The sequence below is a fragment of the Pocillopora damicornis genome, chromosome 13, assembly GCF_964200805.1.
Source record: "Pocillopora damicornis chromosome 13, jaPocDami1.2, whole genome shotgun sequence".
In the NCBI taxonomy this organism is placed as follows: Eukaryota; Metazoa; Cnidaria; class Anthozoa; order Scleractinia; family Pocilloporidae; genus Pocillopora; species Pocillopora damicornis.
The window spans coordinates 75,269-91,723 of NC_142682.1; the positions used below are offsets into that span (position 1 = coordinate 75,269).

A 16,455-nucleotide genomic window follows, 5' to 3' on the forward strand; every position below is an offset into this window, starting at 1 on the left:
AAAGGGAAATTTTTCTCTTTAAACGACCAAGCACATCTGTTTTTTATACTCAAGTCATTAAAGAATCACATTTCACAAAGTTCCATGTTCTTAGTGCAAATTTCAAGTTAGAATGAACACTCTGCACAGATATTGATAAGACATTGTGGCGCATAAACTGCAAAGAACACCGAGGGATCGTAAGAGGTCACTTCACAAAAAATTTTGACATAAATTTTGTCGATTCATCCACCTTTTGAGACACATACTTCAAAGAACACGTGACAATGAACTTTCTAGTTACCCGCGAGGCAATATGAAACACAAGTCACGTAACACAGAAGGCGGCTTTCCCTTGCACGAGTTACCTCTCGCTTAGCACAAATCAGAACGCTTACTTTTTATTCATAAGAGAGACTCATGAAAATATAATTTATTACACACGAACACTACATTATTTTGCTTTTTTTTATATATTGCACATAGACCAAGTATCTGTGTGATTGTTGAAATTACAGATATTTAAAATTGACAAATTCCATCTTCATTTTCTATCTTCTATCTTTCATTCCTAAGAAAAGAATTCTCGAGCGAATAAAAGAGGATAACCTGAACTTAAGTCCCTTGCCTGCAAGGTTCTTACATGAAGCTTTTAAGTATAGTTACGTCCAGTCGTGTCAGCTCGGTAAAAAACTTGGCAGCTACAGGAAAACTTTAACAAGACCAGGGTGTGGTTCGGTAAACCTTTAAAGGTAGAAAGAAACATCAGTTAAGGTTAAATCAAGCCCTATGTAGCATTAAAGCAGTCCCCCCCCCCTCACATCCTGTTTTGAACCTTATTGGGAAAAAAAAGGAAACATTCTTACAACAACTTAGTTCCCACCCCTTCCCTTGCATGTCTTGTTCAGAAGAAAATTGAAGACCAAGCTACCAAGGCACAACTACGGGCTTTAAACCAAGTCTTCCTACCTGTAGTTGTGTTTTTTGAGATACTCAATGATGGCAGGTTTTATTCGGGCTTTACCACCGCGACTGTGATTTCCTCTTCCTGTTACAACATTGAGGAACTTGCAACCTTTCCTGGCCAGACTACTACAAGAGTCTAAAGAAAAAGGCAAAAATGTCTTTGTCTCTCGGTAGACGGCTTGAGTCACTATACAACTACAAAAACGAACATTATCATCAGTTGATCTATTTTAACGCTTTTTTGTGCGTCAGAAGATTTCGATAGCAAACCGCACTTCCACCTGGCTTTCTTGAAATACGATCATATTATCGAACATTATAAGAATATATTCTTTTAGGCGAATATATAACCAGAGTCAAAGCAACCACTATAACAGTGCCGCCTAAACAAAATGACCATGTCATTAAATGTAAGAGGCATAGTAAGTTTTCTTGGCACTGAATCAACTTCACATTTCCTTTGAAAACGTACCAATCCGTTCGCTCAACATGTTTTCAAGAGCTTCTATGGCCTCTGTAACGTGCAAACCATGTAAATCAATGGTGTTATCGTCCGTCAACTCATTCCTGAAGTAAAAAAGAAAGGCAAAATGTACCACATTATGTGATATGCCGACCAAATATGCCTTCTGAGAATCTTGCCAAAATATTTGTTCTTCATCCAACCCTAGCTTCCCAAAAGAGTCACAAGAAGTCATTTTTTTAAAGAACAATAAAAAAAAAAAAAAAACAAGGGTGGGCTTCCTGTCAGATATGATTATACTAAGACACGTCTAAGATTACGCACAATTGCTCTCTTTTTTTCTCTGATCCGCTGCGCTGACATCCTTCCGATGTCTATGATGGCAATATGACAGTGGAGGAGCAAACAACACCAAATTTCTCAGTAGCATGTGAATATAAGAAATATGCCGGTGTGTTTAACATGTTTATCTTACTTTTGATCCAGAATTAATGCTGCTGCACGTGCATTGGCTTCTTTTATTTTCTCGGTGTGCAAGTGACCCTGCAATGATAGAGAGAAAGAAAAAAGAGCAAACAAAATTATATTAGCCGTGTTTATGGGCGATCGTGTTTTCCTCTCAAAGACCCAGAAATTGATTATAAGTAATATTTACTTAGCTGTGGAACTAACAGATTTTTTTCACAATGTGGCAGTTTGTTGAGTTTTGATTGCTACCAAACTTTGAGTTCGATGTTTTTGATGATATCCTAAGTGTAACTGTGGTAGAAGGGGAAGAGCACGTGCGTCTTTTAAGGTGTTTTTTGGAGGCTGTTTCGCCAGTCAAAGGAAAACGTATGGCTGCTAAGGACCCCGCCAAAAGAGCAACACGAAATTCATTTAAGTTCTAAATAGGCATCAACTGAGCATATCGATTTATGATGGAGATATAATCTTATTTGTTATTTTTAGTTGGTGGTGACACTATAGCTTTCTTTGTGTTTTGGTTGTTGTGGTTGTTTTGGCGGCATCCGCACATACCTGCTGGGCATAAAACTGTGCCAGCTGCCCTTGTTTCTTGGAGAAGGCCAGTGCAGCTTTCTTAAAACACTCATCCCTTAAATTGTAATGTTGAAATGCTTCAGCGCGGTAATCCAGGTAGCTTGGATCCTCAAGAGTCTGGAAGGAGGGTACGTCCGAGTTTGGCCGAGAAGGCACTGAAAACACAAATATCCGCACAAACGTGAAAAAGGCGAAATTCTGACGCAACTAAAATTTGATACGTTCAAAAGTCTTGCACATCGGTTCACAGAATTTTATACTAGTAGGGTGCTTGTTTGTATAGTAAATTCAAAGCAACTCTATAACATCGGAACCTATCAGAGCGACCAAATGAGCTCCAAAATCGATTGAAATCCCTCACCGTCCAAGTCTAACCAGCTCCAGTCTTCAGCCCTTTCCTGGCAAAAAGAAAATCGAGATAGAAGTCGCGACAATTCGTAATCGGGATACCACATGTAACAAATGATAAGTTGTACCTCTTTTGTCGCTTTTTTATCAACAAACCGGCCGCTAAACCCTGATGCAATAACAGTGGTAGGAGCGTCTTGACCAGACAAATTACAAGACGCTTTCACAGCTTCTACTGATGGAGCCAATTCAAACCTGTGAAAATAAAAGAGATTTCTTCATTAACCTGACATAGCTGACTATTTCTGAAAGTTGGTTGAAAAGCGCACAAAAATCATACCCATTTGCTTGAAAGACTTCCTCCAATGCTACAGGATCTACGCCAGGGAACATTTCAAAAAGCTTCTGCTTCTTTAGTTTCGTTGCCATATCTTGCTCAGTCACATTAGGCAGCTTAGTCACAAGAAAAATCAACTAATTACAAGGCTGGCGGGAACCAGAAACGACTGAATTTAACTTTGAATTGGTCATAAAACGCACACCTACATTTCTGCTGAGTTCCACAGCCAGTTGTTCATCCATTATCTCTCTCAAGGTTCCTGTTGCTTGAGGTTCTGTGGGGAAACGAGGAGTTGACTGCTGAATGTCGGGGATCTGATCTCTATCCAACTGGTTGTTAACGGTTGGTTTCCCTTTCGCCCTCTGTTTACATCCTAAAGAGTCCATAAAATAATTTACTTTTGAATACAATAAAAAAGTGATTGAAAGAAAATCGATCATCATTAGAAGTGAACTTCCGAACGCTTAAGTATCATATTTCATCGTGTCACGTTCAGCAGGACTCGTTCTTTATCGTAGAAAAAACACGCTAAAACTAACAATTGTTCTTCTTACCTAAGCCAGCAACAGGTATCCCCTTTCTTGTCTAAAATGACAAAAACTTTGATACTTAAAAAACATAAAGCACATTTGCACAGTTTACAAATGGCTATCAAATGACTAATACCGGTGATGAGAGTGAATGTGATGTAATGAAAAATGAACAGTTTTTTACTCAATATTTGAGTAATTGCTTCTGAACGTGTAACTTACATAGTGCTCACATGTTAGGCGTTAATAGTAGCAAATTTCTGGACGATATTCAGCTCGAAGGCTTTAAACATTAAAGAAAGGCAAAAACGATTTGGCAGCATTTCAGCACATACCTGAATAGTATGCTCCCACTTTTTGTACAGCTGTCTTGCTAACGAGCAGTCTACAGCTATGACTAAATCTTCTCTACTAATATTGTCTGCCAAATGGAAATAAAAAATCAGAAGCAAATTAGTTGTAGTCAGAGTTACTTTTACATTTACAATAGCTGAATTAAGCTCTTTTCTTTGGGGTGAAAGTATTCGTAACCGATACTGCAGATTCCATATCGGTAACGAAGACATAGGAACAGAATCAAAACTAAGCAAAATACTGAAGTAAACTATTCAACAGCTCAAGGTAGCTTTGAGTCTCTTTTCAACTCATTTACATGAAAAAAATGTCAAGTGTTTTAAGTCTCCTTTCCAACTACTCACTTTAGACTTCTTTCAAAGTCTTCCAATGTACTGTGTCCTCGATACAACACGATGCTACTCTACTAAACACAACGAAGAGATATCTCCCTAAAGGATAGAAATTAAAAAATAATAATAATAAGATTGAAAGGTAGTCTTGCCACAGACCTTGAAAGTCAACTCCAGCAAACGGACCAAACAGCTCAATCAGGTGCAAGGCAACTGCAGGCTCAAGGGTCAGCTGAAAAGTTGTGTTTGAACGTGGAGACTGAGCTTGAGATGATACCTTTGGTGCTAAATACATTTGTGAGGACAGTTCACCAGCGAGTTTGTTGTTTTCACCGCCAACATTGCTTTGTGTTTGAGGTGCACTAGCGGCATTTACTGTTTCTTCGGTTGGACTCGAAGATTTCTGCGCCACACGGCTCGGAGAGTCAAAGATTTCTTGCTGCGAGGCAAAGTAAAGTGAATCTGCTGGAAATGTCGATAACTCAGCCGAGGGAGCTTTAGAACGCATGAGTAATTCGTCAACCACTTTCGTTAGATCACCACCCTTCGCGGTCAAAATTGCATTCATTAAATCACAGTCCACATCCGGGAAACATGTTTTCAAAAACTCCAGCCCAGCATGCCGCTGATTCTGTGAGTTCTCAGATGAGCTCGGCTGTAGTGGATTTAGCAAGTAAGGTAGGTTAGACTGGCTCTGTTTACTAGTTGAAACATCTTCATCGAATGTTCTGTCTTTTGGATCCGGATTTCCATCACAAACCTCATGTTCCAACGCCTTTTCTGTAAGATTTGGTTCAGAATACAGATGATTACCATTTTCCTGCAGCGGGTTCGCGTTGTCTGTAACAAGCTGCAGTGGCTCGCTTGTAGATTTTGAACGACTCTTCGACCTCGTTCTCGAGGCCGAGGCCAGAATTTCCGACAGGGGTGGTGGTGTAGGGAAATATTTGCTCTCCGAGGGTTCTCCAATTTGCGCGTCATTTTCACCTCTGAGAATCGCGTCACCGTCAAGGATATTTTTGAGGGGCAGAGACTTACCACTTTCAAGATATTCGTCACAATTGACCATTGATGTAATATGCACTTCCTTACTGGCTTCTCCTGTGCACGTCTCGCAAGCGCGTTCATCGTTTTCTTGTTCTTCGTCAACACACTGAAAATGATGCCCATTTTCTTCAGGAGAAGTTTGACTAATAAACGAACTGTCTAAGAAAGGGGAGGGTGATGACCGTGACTCTTCCACCGTTTCTACGCCAGGCCGGCTTTTTTCAAGAGTTCCATCTAAATGGTCAGGTGGAGGAGACGTTCGAGTGTAAGCCAAGGATGCGAGTGCTGATAACTTTTCAACACATGATACCGCACTGAGGTTTTTGGGTGAAATCCCCTCTCTAGACTTTTCAATCTCGTGGATTATCTCGTGATTTTCATGCGACGTAAAGGTCCCACGGAGTTTATCGCTTTTGTCACCTTTATAATCAAGTGACGACAACTTTGTGGTGACAGACTGTTGAGTATTTGGTGACCTCTTAATTCTCATCCTTGGGGCTCGTTGTGGCTTAGGACTAAAACTTGAAATCAAAGCATGTGCTCCTTCTCCAAATTCACCGTTATCAATCCCACGAATTTTAGAATTACATTCACTTTTTTTACTCCCTCCAGTTTTTGATTTGCAATCAGTTTCCTCAGGCCGATCGAACCCTCTCGTGCTTAACCCCATATGCCCATGAATCCCATCACCTACCGAGGGTGTGTTTGTGCATTCTGTGACCTTGGGAGAGCTTATATTTCCGCTCTTTTCCTGTTTTGAAGCAGTTCTTTTACCTGAGGAGACTCTACAGCCCTCCGTTGGACTCGTAATCAAGTCAGCAGAACCTGTTTGTATAGAGGAAGTTTGTGACCTGGGGCCACCGCTGTAGCTTTTTATATCAGTTACCTTTTTAGTCTCAAGTTCGTCCTCAGTCTTCCTTGCGTCATTATGTCTCTCAGATTTCTTTAAGGTTTCCACAGAGAGGTTATGTTCATAACGTTCTTTCATTCTTGTAATCGCCGCATAAGTCACTCCATGTTGGTTCCGTCTTAAGGGAAAAAAATTAGAGTAGAATCATTTTTTTTTACAGGAGCAGACCTTATCAAACAGCTGCCGGATATTGTAGAAGTGAACTTTGTAAAAGTAATTCAGTCTTCTTACACTGACTGGACACCATTTCTACTCAGCCAGTATTTCGTAAGGTTGGTCCAATTTCTGGCCCTTGAAGGAAAGAGCCTGGAGAGAGTTACTGTGAGATAGCAGTATGCACTCCTCAACTAAACTAAAAGTACAATGTTAACAAACCAGAAAAAGCGATGATATTTCCACCCACCTGACCAGTTCTTTCACATCCCATTTCCATGGAGTGTTAGGTTCAACAATTTTGATGTGGTAGCCATACTTAACTGCCTACGAGAGAGTCATCAAGCGAGAATAAATCAAATTTTAAACCTGGAAATCAAAGTATTGAACTTTTAAATACTTATTACAATTATGTCTTTAGGCATAGATGCTATGACAGGGTCTACCAACAGAACAAGACAATACCTACCATAGAAATATAAGGTTTCATCTCCCACGACTGTGTATTGGTGTTGTCAATGATCAGTGGGGATTGTTGTGACTCCATAGCAGTTTTAGCTGCAGGAAGAAAGTTATTATTATTAATAAAGGGGGTAAGTTTCTAAAGAAACTGTGGTGCTGCGTCAGTGGGAGAGTATAACAGGCAATTTAGTGGTAACAGCTGAGTTGAAAACGTATATAGACCACCGTAAAGAGTTTAAAAGCCGACGGTTCTAGCCTAAGCCCTTCGTTAGAGTAATTTGATTGCTCTGACGAAGGGCTAACGGTCGAAATTACCTATTGTTATTAATGTTGAAATCTTCACACTTAAAGTTCACAAGGCAACCAAGTGGACAATCAGACATGGTTTGATGCTACTCTGCTGGGTTAAAAAATCTAATCAATGTAACTGAGAAGTTACAATTCATAGACCCAACGTTTCGACACTCCTGTCAAGTGCTTTCATCAGGGGTGATCTAATTGGTGCAACAAGAGGTCCTTTTATATGCTCACTAGTTTGCTGCATTTTTTTTCTGAAGGGATGTAAATCAGATAGTAAGCCACCAGATCACTATTTAGAGGAATGTGGGCGCTGGTGGTAATGTTGATTGGAGTAGCATCAAACTATGTCTGATCTTCACATTTACTGCTCGACAAATTATTTCACAAGTTCAATGGTCCAATTAACAGCTTCTTCTTTGATTTTCCATGCATATCCAAATGTAGACGTTCATAAAGTTGTCTTTGCCTTGAGGTAACAACTGTGTGGTGAAATTTTGATAGTCCCAACAGAAGTACTATGCTTCCATACACAGCAAGAAAAAGAAGTTTGAATTACTTTGAGTCATGAGGGGTTTGCATGACACACAATATATTGATACCGCAAAAGTGGGAGCAGGGTTTACTAAACAGATGCAGTACAATCATTTTTTATTTCATCAAAAAATATTTTTGTGGGAAATACCTCTGGATTGATTCCACTCATGTGCCTCTTCAAGGGAGCTAGCATCAAATTTATATCTAAAAAGGGTCAAGTGTAAGGGTTAGAAATAAAAACCCTCCCACTTGAACTATGAGACCATAATAACGTGGAAATAAATCAATCAAAGTTCTAAGTACCACTTGTATTAATCAAAAAGATCATGACACATGCTCATTTTTTCTGTTAAAAGAACAGTGGCACCTAACAACAATAATACAGAGTGATTGTTGTAATGTTATCATGTGGCTCATTATTTTCTTTCCATGAAAGCCATTATCATCTCTCACACCTTAGTAAGCCAGTTGCCATATCTGTCTTTTTTTTAACTCAGTATCAACTGGGGTGAGGGAAAGTATTGTGAAATAATAAAAGCAGTCTACAATGTTCCAAGCATGTGTCAAATTTTTTTGCCATTCATGTTCATTTATATGTATGTTTGCTTCCCACTAACGTGAACCGTGACAACTAAAAAACTCATCTCATGAAACAAACCAAGTCATCTTTTGGACTCTTTAGCTTTATTTCTGGAAAAAGGGAGGCAGTGCAAGATTAAAGTAAGTTACACTATCTAAAGATTATTTTTCAATTGTTTTCCTAATGTTTCAGTAGCTTGACGAGTTAACTACCGCTGATTTCTATAAAAGTAGTCATCTGTTGAGAGCACAACACCATCACGCCCTTTGAGCTTTCTGCAAGAAAAACAAACTTCATAAGATTTTGTAATCATGGCAAATGTATCCTCTGTCATCACTTTATGCTTACATGTATAAATGTTCATGATACAAGTAAATATACTTGTTTAATTCTAAGAATACATTTTAAAATCACAAAATAAGTTTTACAAGGATGGCCTCAAGGAACCTCTTTCAAAAGAATAATTTAGATTTAAACAGAACTACACTATAGATGAATTGACTTTGGGGTTTTTATTTTCAATATTAACTGTGCAAGGAAGGTCTTTCCGCTTCCTGGTAATCCTCTCATAAGGATGAGCACTTTCTGCTTAGTTGGTGGTGACATCGAGCCCCTTACACCAAACCCATGTCTGACTGGTCTTGTTACAGCAGCCATGTGGGGTGCTGAAAAAAATGAACAGGTTGATTTAAGTACCTCAGTGTTTAGAAGAATTTCCAAAACTTGAAAATGAATTTGCTTCTTTCTGTGATCTCACATTATACACCAGAGGTGAAGATCAAAATAATTTCAGAAAAAAGTACGATCACTCCGAACATATTGAACATGATATAGCCACCAACACTAACCAAAAGAAATGTCAACTTGTAATTCACCCTTCAACAAATCAGCCATTTGGACATAAAACAAAACATCCAACCAATTTTCTATGTATGTTCAAACAACACTTCTGCTAGAGAAGAAAGCTCACATCATGTGGCATGACCCCACATATCACAACTGTTTGACTGTCCCTTGATTTGCAAGTTTCAGATTGAAGGCTTTGAATGATTTCCATATTTTAGCCTTAAAATGGAATTCAATAATGTACAAGGACCATACATAATATAAAATAATAATTATGTCATAGGAACTAATTTTCTTCATAAAACTGACAACTACCATGTAAGAGCTTGTTTCTATCAGATATAACAAACCTCCGAATGAAAAGCAAGGATTTGTTGAGAGTGGCCCTTGAAGGTATTGGGTTGGAACATGTCCTGGAAATCTTTGAGTCAGTAGGCCTGGATGCCATACAGCTGGTACTACTGGCATAATGGGAAATCTTTGTTGAGAGACATTTGATGTTTGACTGAACCCTTGAGGTCGTAGATATGGGTAAATTTGTCTTTGAATGGCTGGTGGTTGAGACATTGTTTCTTTTGACTTACTGTTTTCATTGTGATGAAGTCGTAGTTGTTGGACAGTATTTGTTCTGTGTTGCAACTGAGGTGTATCATCATTATGCTTCAGAGATGTCTTTGAGGTGTTTTGATAGAAATTTAAATGGTTATAGTTACAGTTGTGATCATTTGAAGTCCTCTGACCTTCATTGCATGACACTCGAGGATTGGTGTTGTCACTTCTATCTGTTGCAGATGAGCTTTCAACTTGTTGTTCTTTTCTGCTGAATTCAAAATCTAATGGTTTCTTTTCACTGCAACCCAGAGGTATTTTTTTTGTTTGCTCTGTGCTACTGCTTCCAGATATTACTTGTTTGTTGTATGACTCTAAGTTTCCTTTAAGTTCCTGATCATGGATAGGTAGGTTAATAGTTTTTGGTTTACTATGTTCACAATGGTCAGGACCAGCAGGTGGTTCTAAATCTTCACTTTGCATATCTCTTTGGTGAATTGTAGGTTTTTGAGAAGACAACAGCTCAACATAGGGAGTATTTGCCTGGTTTGTTAAAGTGTTAAATTGCAGGGCAACATAATCAGGAAAATCTGGTAAGCCTGATGATGTAACAGAGCTTGTATTGTCAGTGCCTACATGAGGCAACACTCCTTCAGGTGACACTGTTCTATCTGCACCATATGACACACCTGATGTTGGCTTATAATGTGGCAAAGACCTTGGAACTTCTCCTTGATGATGACCATCACTTGTGCTATTTTGTGATAAAAGTGCTATTTTTCCTTTTGATGTCTGTGTAAAACTGCTTTTAATAACTGACAAACTGGAATTGTCAGAAGAAGCTCCAGCCTGAATTCCTTTAAACTGGGAGTCAACTTTATGGGCTACCCGACCAGCATTTGATATACCATGTTGATAATTAGGTTTCTGATTTTCCAATGATGATTTAGAAGGGCGACTGTCTGGAATTGCTTGGCTTTCTGTCTGTCCTTGCTCAATTCCACTTAGGACAAAAAGCTTCTCCACAGCATCATTTACTACAAAAACAGTATTTAATTTTAACTCAAACTAGATGTGCTTACCTACATGATTGTTGTGATTTTATACTCAAGAGCTTTTAAAAGATCCTGTCCTATCATCAAGGCAATTCGATTTCCCTTCAAGATAAGCGACTTTCCTCCCTTTCCTGCAGGGCAAAGCCCCTGAAAAGCTGTATCTGAGTGTCACGTTTCCTTGAATCAAGAACCCCTCACCCCCTTCTCGACAAAATTCTGCGGTGAAAATCTCTCTTTCCATTCATCCTGTAATTTTTCATTCAGAAAATTTCCCAAAAGATGAAATAGAACTGGAATTGTCGATTGAAACGGACTGGATCGAATAATAGACAAGTATTATTGCCAACCAAGATATCCGAGCCTTGCTCGCTGAACGAAACGTTAGAAAGCGAAATCACTCTGTAAGTTTACGTGGTTGTAAAATATTAACAGCACAAACAAATACCAACCATTATAATCACTCTCTGAAAGTACCAGCTGAACAACTCCAGGATCTATTGAACCGGAAAACATATTCTGCAGTTCGAAAAGCGTGTTCTCTCGCCATCTCAGCTGAACGTCGTTATCTTTCGGTACTTTTTCTGTCGAATCTTTCCCTGAGGATGGGGCATCTGGACTTTGATTTCTTCTCCTAGGCATTTTGAAATGTTACGTTAAGGTAAATGACCCTGGTATGTTCTTCATTATTTCCTAACTCAACCAAAATCAATATGGAAGCTGATGACGACGGTGCACAGTGGCCATATTTGAAATAAACAACACTGTTTGGAATTTGCACCCTTTTCAACTTCCGGTCACGTGGATTTCTTTGAAAAGGTGCTCTTTGCGGACGAAAATTTACTTTGTTCGAAAAACTCTCAATTAATTGTGTAATTTCAGTTTTTTCGGTGGTTCTGGTGGGAATGCCTCCTTTAGAAACGTAAGGAACAGAGCGGAATATGCCTGCACCGGCTACCCATGGCTTCCGTTGCTTTTCCCTTCGCACTCTTGTTCATCTTTGCCGAAGGTACTGAGCTTGTTCCCAGACAGTCTCCAAAATGACATCTGTCTTCATATCCATGGTAAACTGTTCAAGGAGAATTCTGCCTTCCGCGCTGCCGTTCTTAGCTTTAAGCGTTCGCTCGCCTCAAAGTTGAAGATTCAGCATTTTTTACCACGTCAGCACGTAATCAAACAAGGAGATGAAACGCACTTTAGAGACATTTCAAACACCACAGCCACATTGGGGAAGAGTTCTGTAGTGGGAAATGATTCAATGGGATTAGGAAAAGTGAAGCTCTTACTGTAATGAGAACCATTTGAGGAAAGATGGAGACACATTTGCAATAGAAAAGTACGCAGTATTCATCTTTTATTCATCTTTTAGGACTACATCACCAGCACGACCACGTTAAGTTATGGAATATGGGTCTTGGGAGCGTCTTCATGCCTAACTCCATGAGCCGGTTACTTTGACGGAGTGAAAATGTGACTGACAAATTAAACAAAGTATTATTTTCATTCCTCCCCCCCTGCGCCTAGTAGTTTATTTCCCGTACCACCCCTCTTTACTTCTGATATCTTGTTCAGCAGAGGTATTACTATTGACAGCTGTCTTTCCATATGTAAGAGTCTTTGGTCGATGACCTTCAAGTTTTCTTGAACATCTTTCACTTCATTTGAACTTGGAGACGGTCGAACCATTAGACTACTCATGTCTTCCTTCGGATTTGGAGATTCTACATCTGTCTTAGGATATGTTTCTGCACTGGGTTCCAGTCTCCTTGAAGATCCTTCTCCGAAGTCTTCGAACAGTTCTACCTCTTCCTCCTCCTGGAAAACACAATAAGGAGCAATTCCTCAGAGGCTGAACAGAAAATTCTCTCCCGACCTCTGTTTTCTTCCTCAATGAGTTGTGATTCATGACTTGTGGATTGTCAATTTGTTTTCGTCCGATTACAGTGATGTTTCCTAGTTTTGAATCGTATGACTATAGATATTATCATAGAGACCAGTGTCACCCTCAAGCTTTTCCCCTCAGTGTAAAATTGTTCACATGGGTGCGTTGAACAATTCAGGGTATGATTTCTTCTAAATATATATCTATGTGTCCTTAAGGCTCCTTAAAGCACATTAATGAGCACTAATTGTATCCTGTCGGTATTCTTTACAAGCGAACTTTGAATTTAAATTTTTTCAGTTTTAATTGCGTACTGTGTTGTATTCTTGCGGAAGACTCTTCACTCTGACAGAGCCTCTGTCCGCTTAGGAATAAGAATAAGTACAATTTACCCCGCCCTCTCCCGGTTAAGTGCGAAAATTATACTAAACAGACGTCCCTTGAAGGAAAGCGTGTATTATGCACGGAAAGTTTTAGTTAATGGAGCCATTAAATGCCCCATCACATTTAAATTAAACACACTTTCTTGTGATGTCCAATTTGATATGCAAAGACCATCCTTGCCAAGAAGTCTTCTCTAAATACAGGATACATTTTGAAAATGGCTGTCAGATCGCTCCATTCGATGTAATGAATGTCAGAGGGGGTCTGTACGGTCACATTGGCAACAGCCCGTGCTTTGATTTCTGAGGATTTGTCTTCGCTGTAGATTGTATCACCCCTCCCTAGGTATAAAAAGACTTAAATCAATAAATTACGCACGCGGCTTGGGGTATATGCTGACACAACAAGATTTAAAAAGAGGATATAACAATGTGCCACGTAGATTTTGTTCAAGTTGTATAATCCCTGAATGCCCATATAACTGATTTCGAAACAGTTTGCAAGGAAGATATTTGAACTGACAATATGGTCCACTCACGCCAAGTACACAGCTCTTAAATTTCCTTACCAAGGGCAAGAATTATCTTCTCATCCAGCGTCACGTGAACAATTCCTTTTACGACAAAAAAAACCTTGTTCATCTCATCTCCTTGTTTGATGACGTACTGACGTGGTAAAAAATGCTGAATCTTCAACTTTGAGGCGAGCGAACGCTTACAGCTAAGAACGGCAGCGCGGAAGGCAGAATTCTCCTTGAACAGTTTACCATGGATATGAAGACAGATGTCATTTTGGAGACTGTCTGGGAACAAGCTCAGTACCTTCGGCAAAGATGAACAAACTGTATATCAGCACGACATTATTATCTCATGATATCAGGATATAATTATCTACGTGCATAATAAGTCCTTAAAGCTCCACTCCGCAGAAAACTGTAAAACATCCTTTATCCATACTCGTTTAGAATGCGAAAGTTTTCAAACTTATTTTAAAAGCAAGAAGGCAATGATAATGTGGAATCGCCTACTTAAAATGAAGGAACCGCTTTGGAGGGAAGGTGGGAGAAATGTGAGTCAAATAAAAGTAATTGAAAAACTTACCTCATTGATATCCGACATTGTCATTGCACAAGCGTCATTTATCACGTGCTTCTCAAGATCTTCCCGCAGAGCTTGTGGTATCTCGTAGAAGCGCACAAAGTTCCGGACGAGTCGAAGGCCTTCGTGCTGCTTAAAATTCTGAAGGTACAACCTCTGGATAATCACCGTCAAATTACCAAATATGGAGGCGTACATCAGGGCTTAATGTAATAAAATAAAGTAATCTTCTATCAAAAATTCCATCAACAGTGTCTAAACCCTGTTTTAAAGGGACTCTCATCATCAGCGAGTCATCGTCTTGAAAGCGAATAGATTTAATGATGCTAGTGGTGGACACATGGAAAAAAAAACCCGTAACCGCATAGTATAGTCAAAATCGCTCACCTCCCATAAGCATCACGATGATGGAAAAAATCCTCTCATTGTTCGTAGTTGGAGCAACGTTTCCAAACCCCACACTGGTTATACTGCTCAGAGTAAAATATAGAGAAGTGAGGTACCTAGTCTCAAGGCTTGGTCCACTTGTTGGAATAGACTGATTTATTGGTTTGTTGGTGTTTTTGGCGAGTAAAGCTAGCCAGCCAATTTCAGTTTGTGCCTCAGACGCTCCAATAGCATGCCATATACAAGCTAGCCAATGAGCAACAAGCATGAACAGACATGTGAGTAGCAGAATGACAGCTAAACCATACTCCGAATAACGGTCCAATTTTCGCGTCACCCGCACCAGGCGCAAGAGCCGCGCGGTCTTTAACAAACCCATGAGTGTGGTGGCCTGGAACAAATATTACAATAAATAATTTCGCTTTCCATAGATATGAACAAGGACTTATTTTTTAATAAGAAGTGAAATAAACACTGGGAAATTATCAAATATCAAAGAAAACCTACAAATTGCCAATTACTCGGTGTTACTTGCTGCAAGTTGTTTCAGTTATAGACGCTGTGATCAGAATCTAACTCCATGGCGTCATTACCTGACGAACTATGGAATATGTGTTGATCAAAGATTTACTCACCCCCTCCTGCTGAGGATCAACTAAGAACTCGAACGGAATAGCTGACACAAAATCCACAATAAACCATGACTTGAGGTAAAGAACTGCGATCTCTTTGGGGTCACTAATAATCGCTTCGGAATGCCTTTTGATAGATGCACTTCGAAAATTGATCGGAATATCGATTATAAAGAGAAAATCTGCGAAAACGTTCGTGGCTACTATCGGGGAGAGAGCCATTAAGGCGCCAAAACGAGAGGTACTAGCACCAGTCTGACTCGGTCTCAGGAACGTTACATCGAAAGGGATCTCAATTGTGGTGTAAATGACAAAAAAAAGGATGACCCAGTCCCACACGGCCTTGAAGAGGGAATCATGACGTATCAGGCACGTTTTGTTTTTGTAAGGTGAGTTATTAGCCTCGTATGACTTGCTGTATATTCTCTGTGGTGACAAAAAAGCATAAGTATGTTTAGATACTGGAGGCAGCCAAGAAGCAATAAGATTAAGTCTGAATGGTTCTTTAACCTGGTACTTTTTACTAAACATATATACGGCTTCCTATGATGAGAATTGCGCACTTTTGTATTGCCAGCTGGGGTTCATTTTCTTTCCGACTTCACAACAAAAGCTAAGGCTATTTTTGTTTTCTTCAGCTTAGAAAGTTTGTGCAGGTAGAGCTCAGCCAAAGCAACTAGTTAAGACAGGACACGTGTATATACCTACCCCAGATCTCATGATCGTTGTTTTAGCATAGATCCCCTTTGCTATATTGAGTTAGAAATGAGAACGGGTGTTAAATCTACAATACTGACGTCATACGGCATTGGCTTGTTAAATTTTGGGAACATACTTTCATGAAAACTATACTTGTCTTCGTCACGTCCGACAATGTTTACTGAAACACCGAAGACTTTCGATACGACTCGATAAATGCATAGCAAAAGAAAATGTTATAAAAGTAACAGACTATCGCCATTCACCAATTCAAAGGAGAGGAAAGCTTTTTGAGGATAGCATATGTCTTTGCTCTTCACGCAAGTTTTCGTTCTACCGATCGAAACAAGTTCAAATGGGAAAACAACAATACAGGAACAATAAAGTCAGATGTCTCTCTTACCGGAACTCTGGGATCTTTTTTCCTGGAAAAGCTTTCGAAACAGATGTCTTCGGTATTTTTTCGAAAGAAAAATAACGAACTCGTAAGATGCAAGTTTACACTAACGTGATCAGAACGCGCGATAGGGAGATAACGAAGACAAGCGCGCGCGTGAAAATGCTACAGACAAAATAAACGTTCTGACG

At 39.5% G+C, this 16,455-nt stretch overlaps 2 protein-coding genes across 8 annotated transcripts; both read right to left on the bottom strand.

Moving 5' to 3' along the window:
* Positions 1-377: 377 nt before the first annotated feature.
* Positions 378-11,569, bottom strand: LOC113676809 (NEDD4-binding protein 2). Of its 6 annotated transcripts, XM_089192707.1 has the most exons (21): positions 11,239-11,560; positions 9,536-10,771; positions 8,869-9,004; positions 8,552-8,614; positions 7,908-7,963; positions 6,933-7,021; positions 6,714-6,790; positions 6,287-6,428; positions 5,392-5,506; positions 4,513-5,133; positions 4,003-4,088; positions 3,692-3,722; positions 3,344-3,510; positions 3,138-3,250; positions 2,926-3,052; positions 2,811-2,847; positions 2,429-2,604; positions 1,884-1,951; positions 1,418-1,512; positions 949-1,081; positions 378-723 (listed from the first exon to the last, which is right to left on the bottom strand). In XM_089192707.1, the coding sequence occupies exons 1-21, from the start codon at positions 11,426-11,428 to the stop codon at positions 681-683; spliced, it is 3,801 nt and encodes a 1,266-aa protein (XP_089048833.1). In that variant the 5' UTR covers positions 11,429-11,560; the 3' UTR covers positions 378-680. The 6 variants fall into 6 exon arrangements, 5 of the variants coding, with proteins under 5 accessions (XP_089048833.1, XP_027049324.2, XP_027049322.2 ...); XM_027193523.2 differs by having other exon boundaries at positions 4,513-5,506; positions 11,239-11,569; XM_027193521.2 differs by having other exon boundaries at positions 5,392-6,428.
* Positions 11,570-12,108: 539 nt separating this feature from the next.
* LOC113676805 (voltage-gated inwardly rectifying potassium channel KCNH6-like) lies at positions 12,109-16,435 on the bottom strand. 2 transcript variants are annotated; one of them, XM_089192718.1, is made up of 8 exons: positions 16,271-16,435; positions 15,877-15,917; positions 15,172-15,594; positions 14,537-14,927; positions 14,153-14,352; positions 13,621-13,873; positions 13,191-13,393; positions 12,109-12,601 (listed from the first exon to the last, which is right to left on the bottom strand). In XM_089192718.1, exons 2-8 carry the CDS (start codon positions 15,886-15,888, stop codon positions 12,287-12,289), a joined length of 1,797 nt encoding a protein of 598 aa, XP_089048844.1. In that variant the 5' UTR covers positions 15,889-15,917; positions 16,271-16,435; the 3' UTR covers positions 12,109-12,286. The 2 variants fall into 2 exon arrangements, with proteins under 2 accessions (XP_089048844.1, XP_089048843.1); XM_089192717.1 differs by lacking the exons at positions 15,877-15,917; positions 16,271-16,435 and having other exon boundaries at positions 15,172-15,805.
* Between the last annotated feature and the right edge of the window lie 20 nt (positions 16,436-16,455).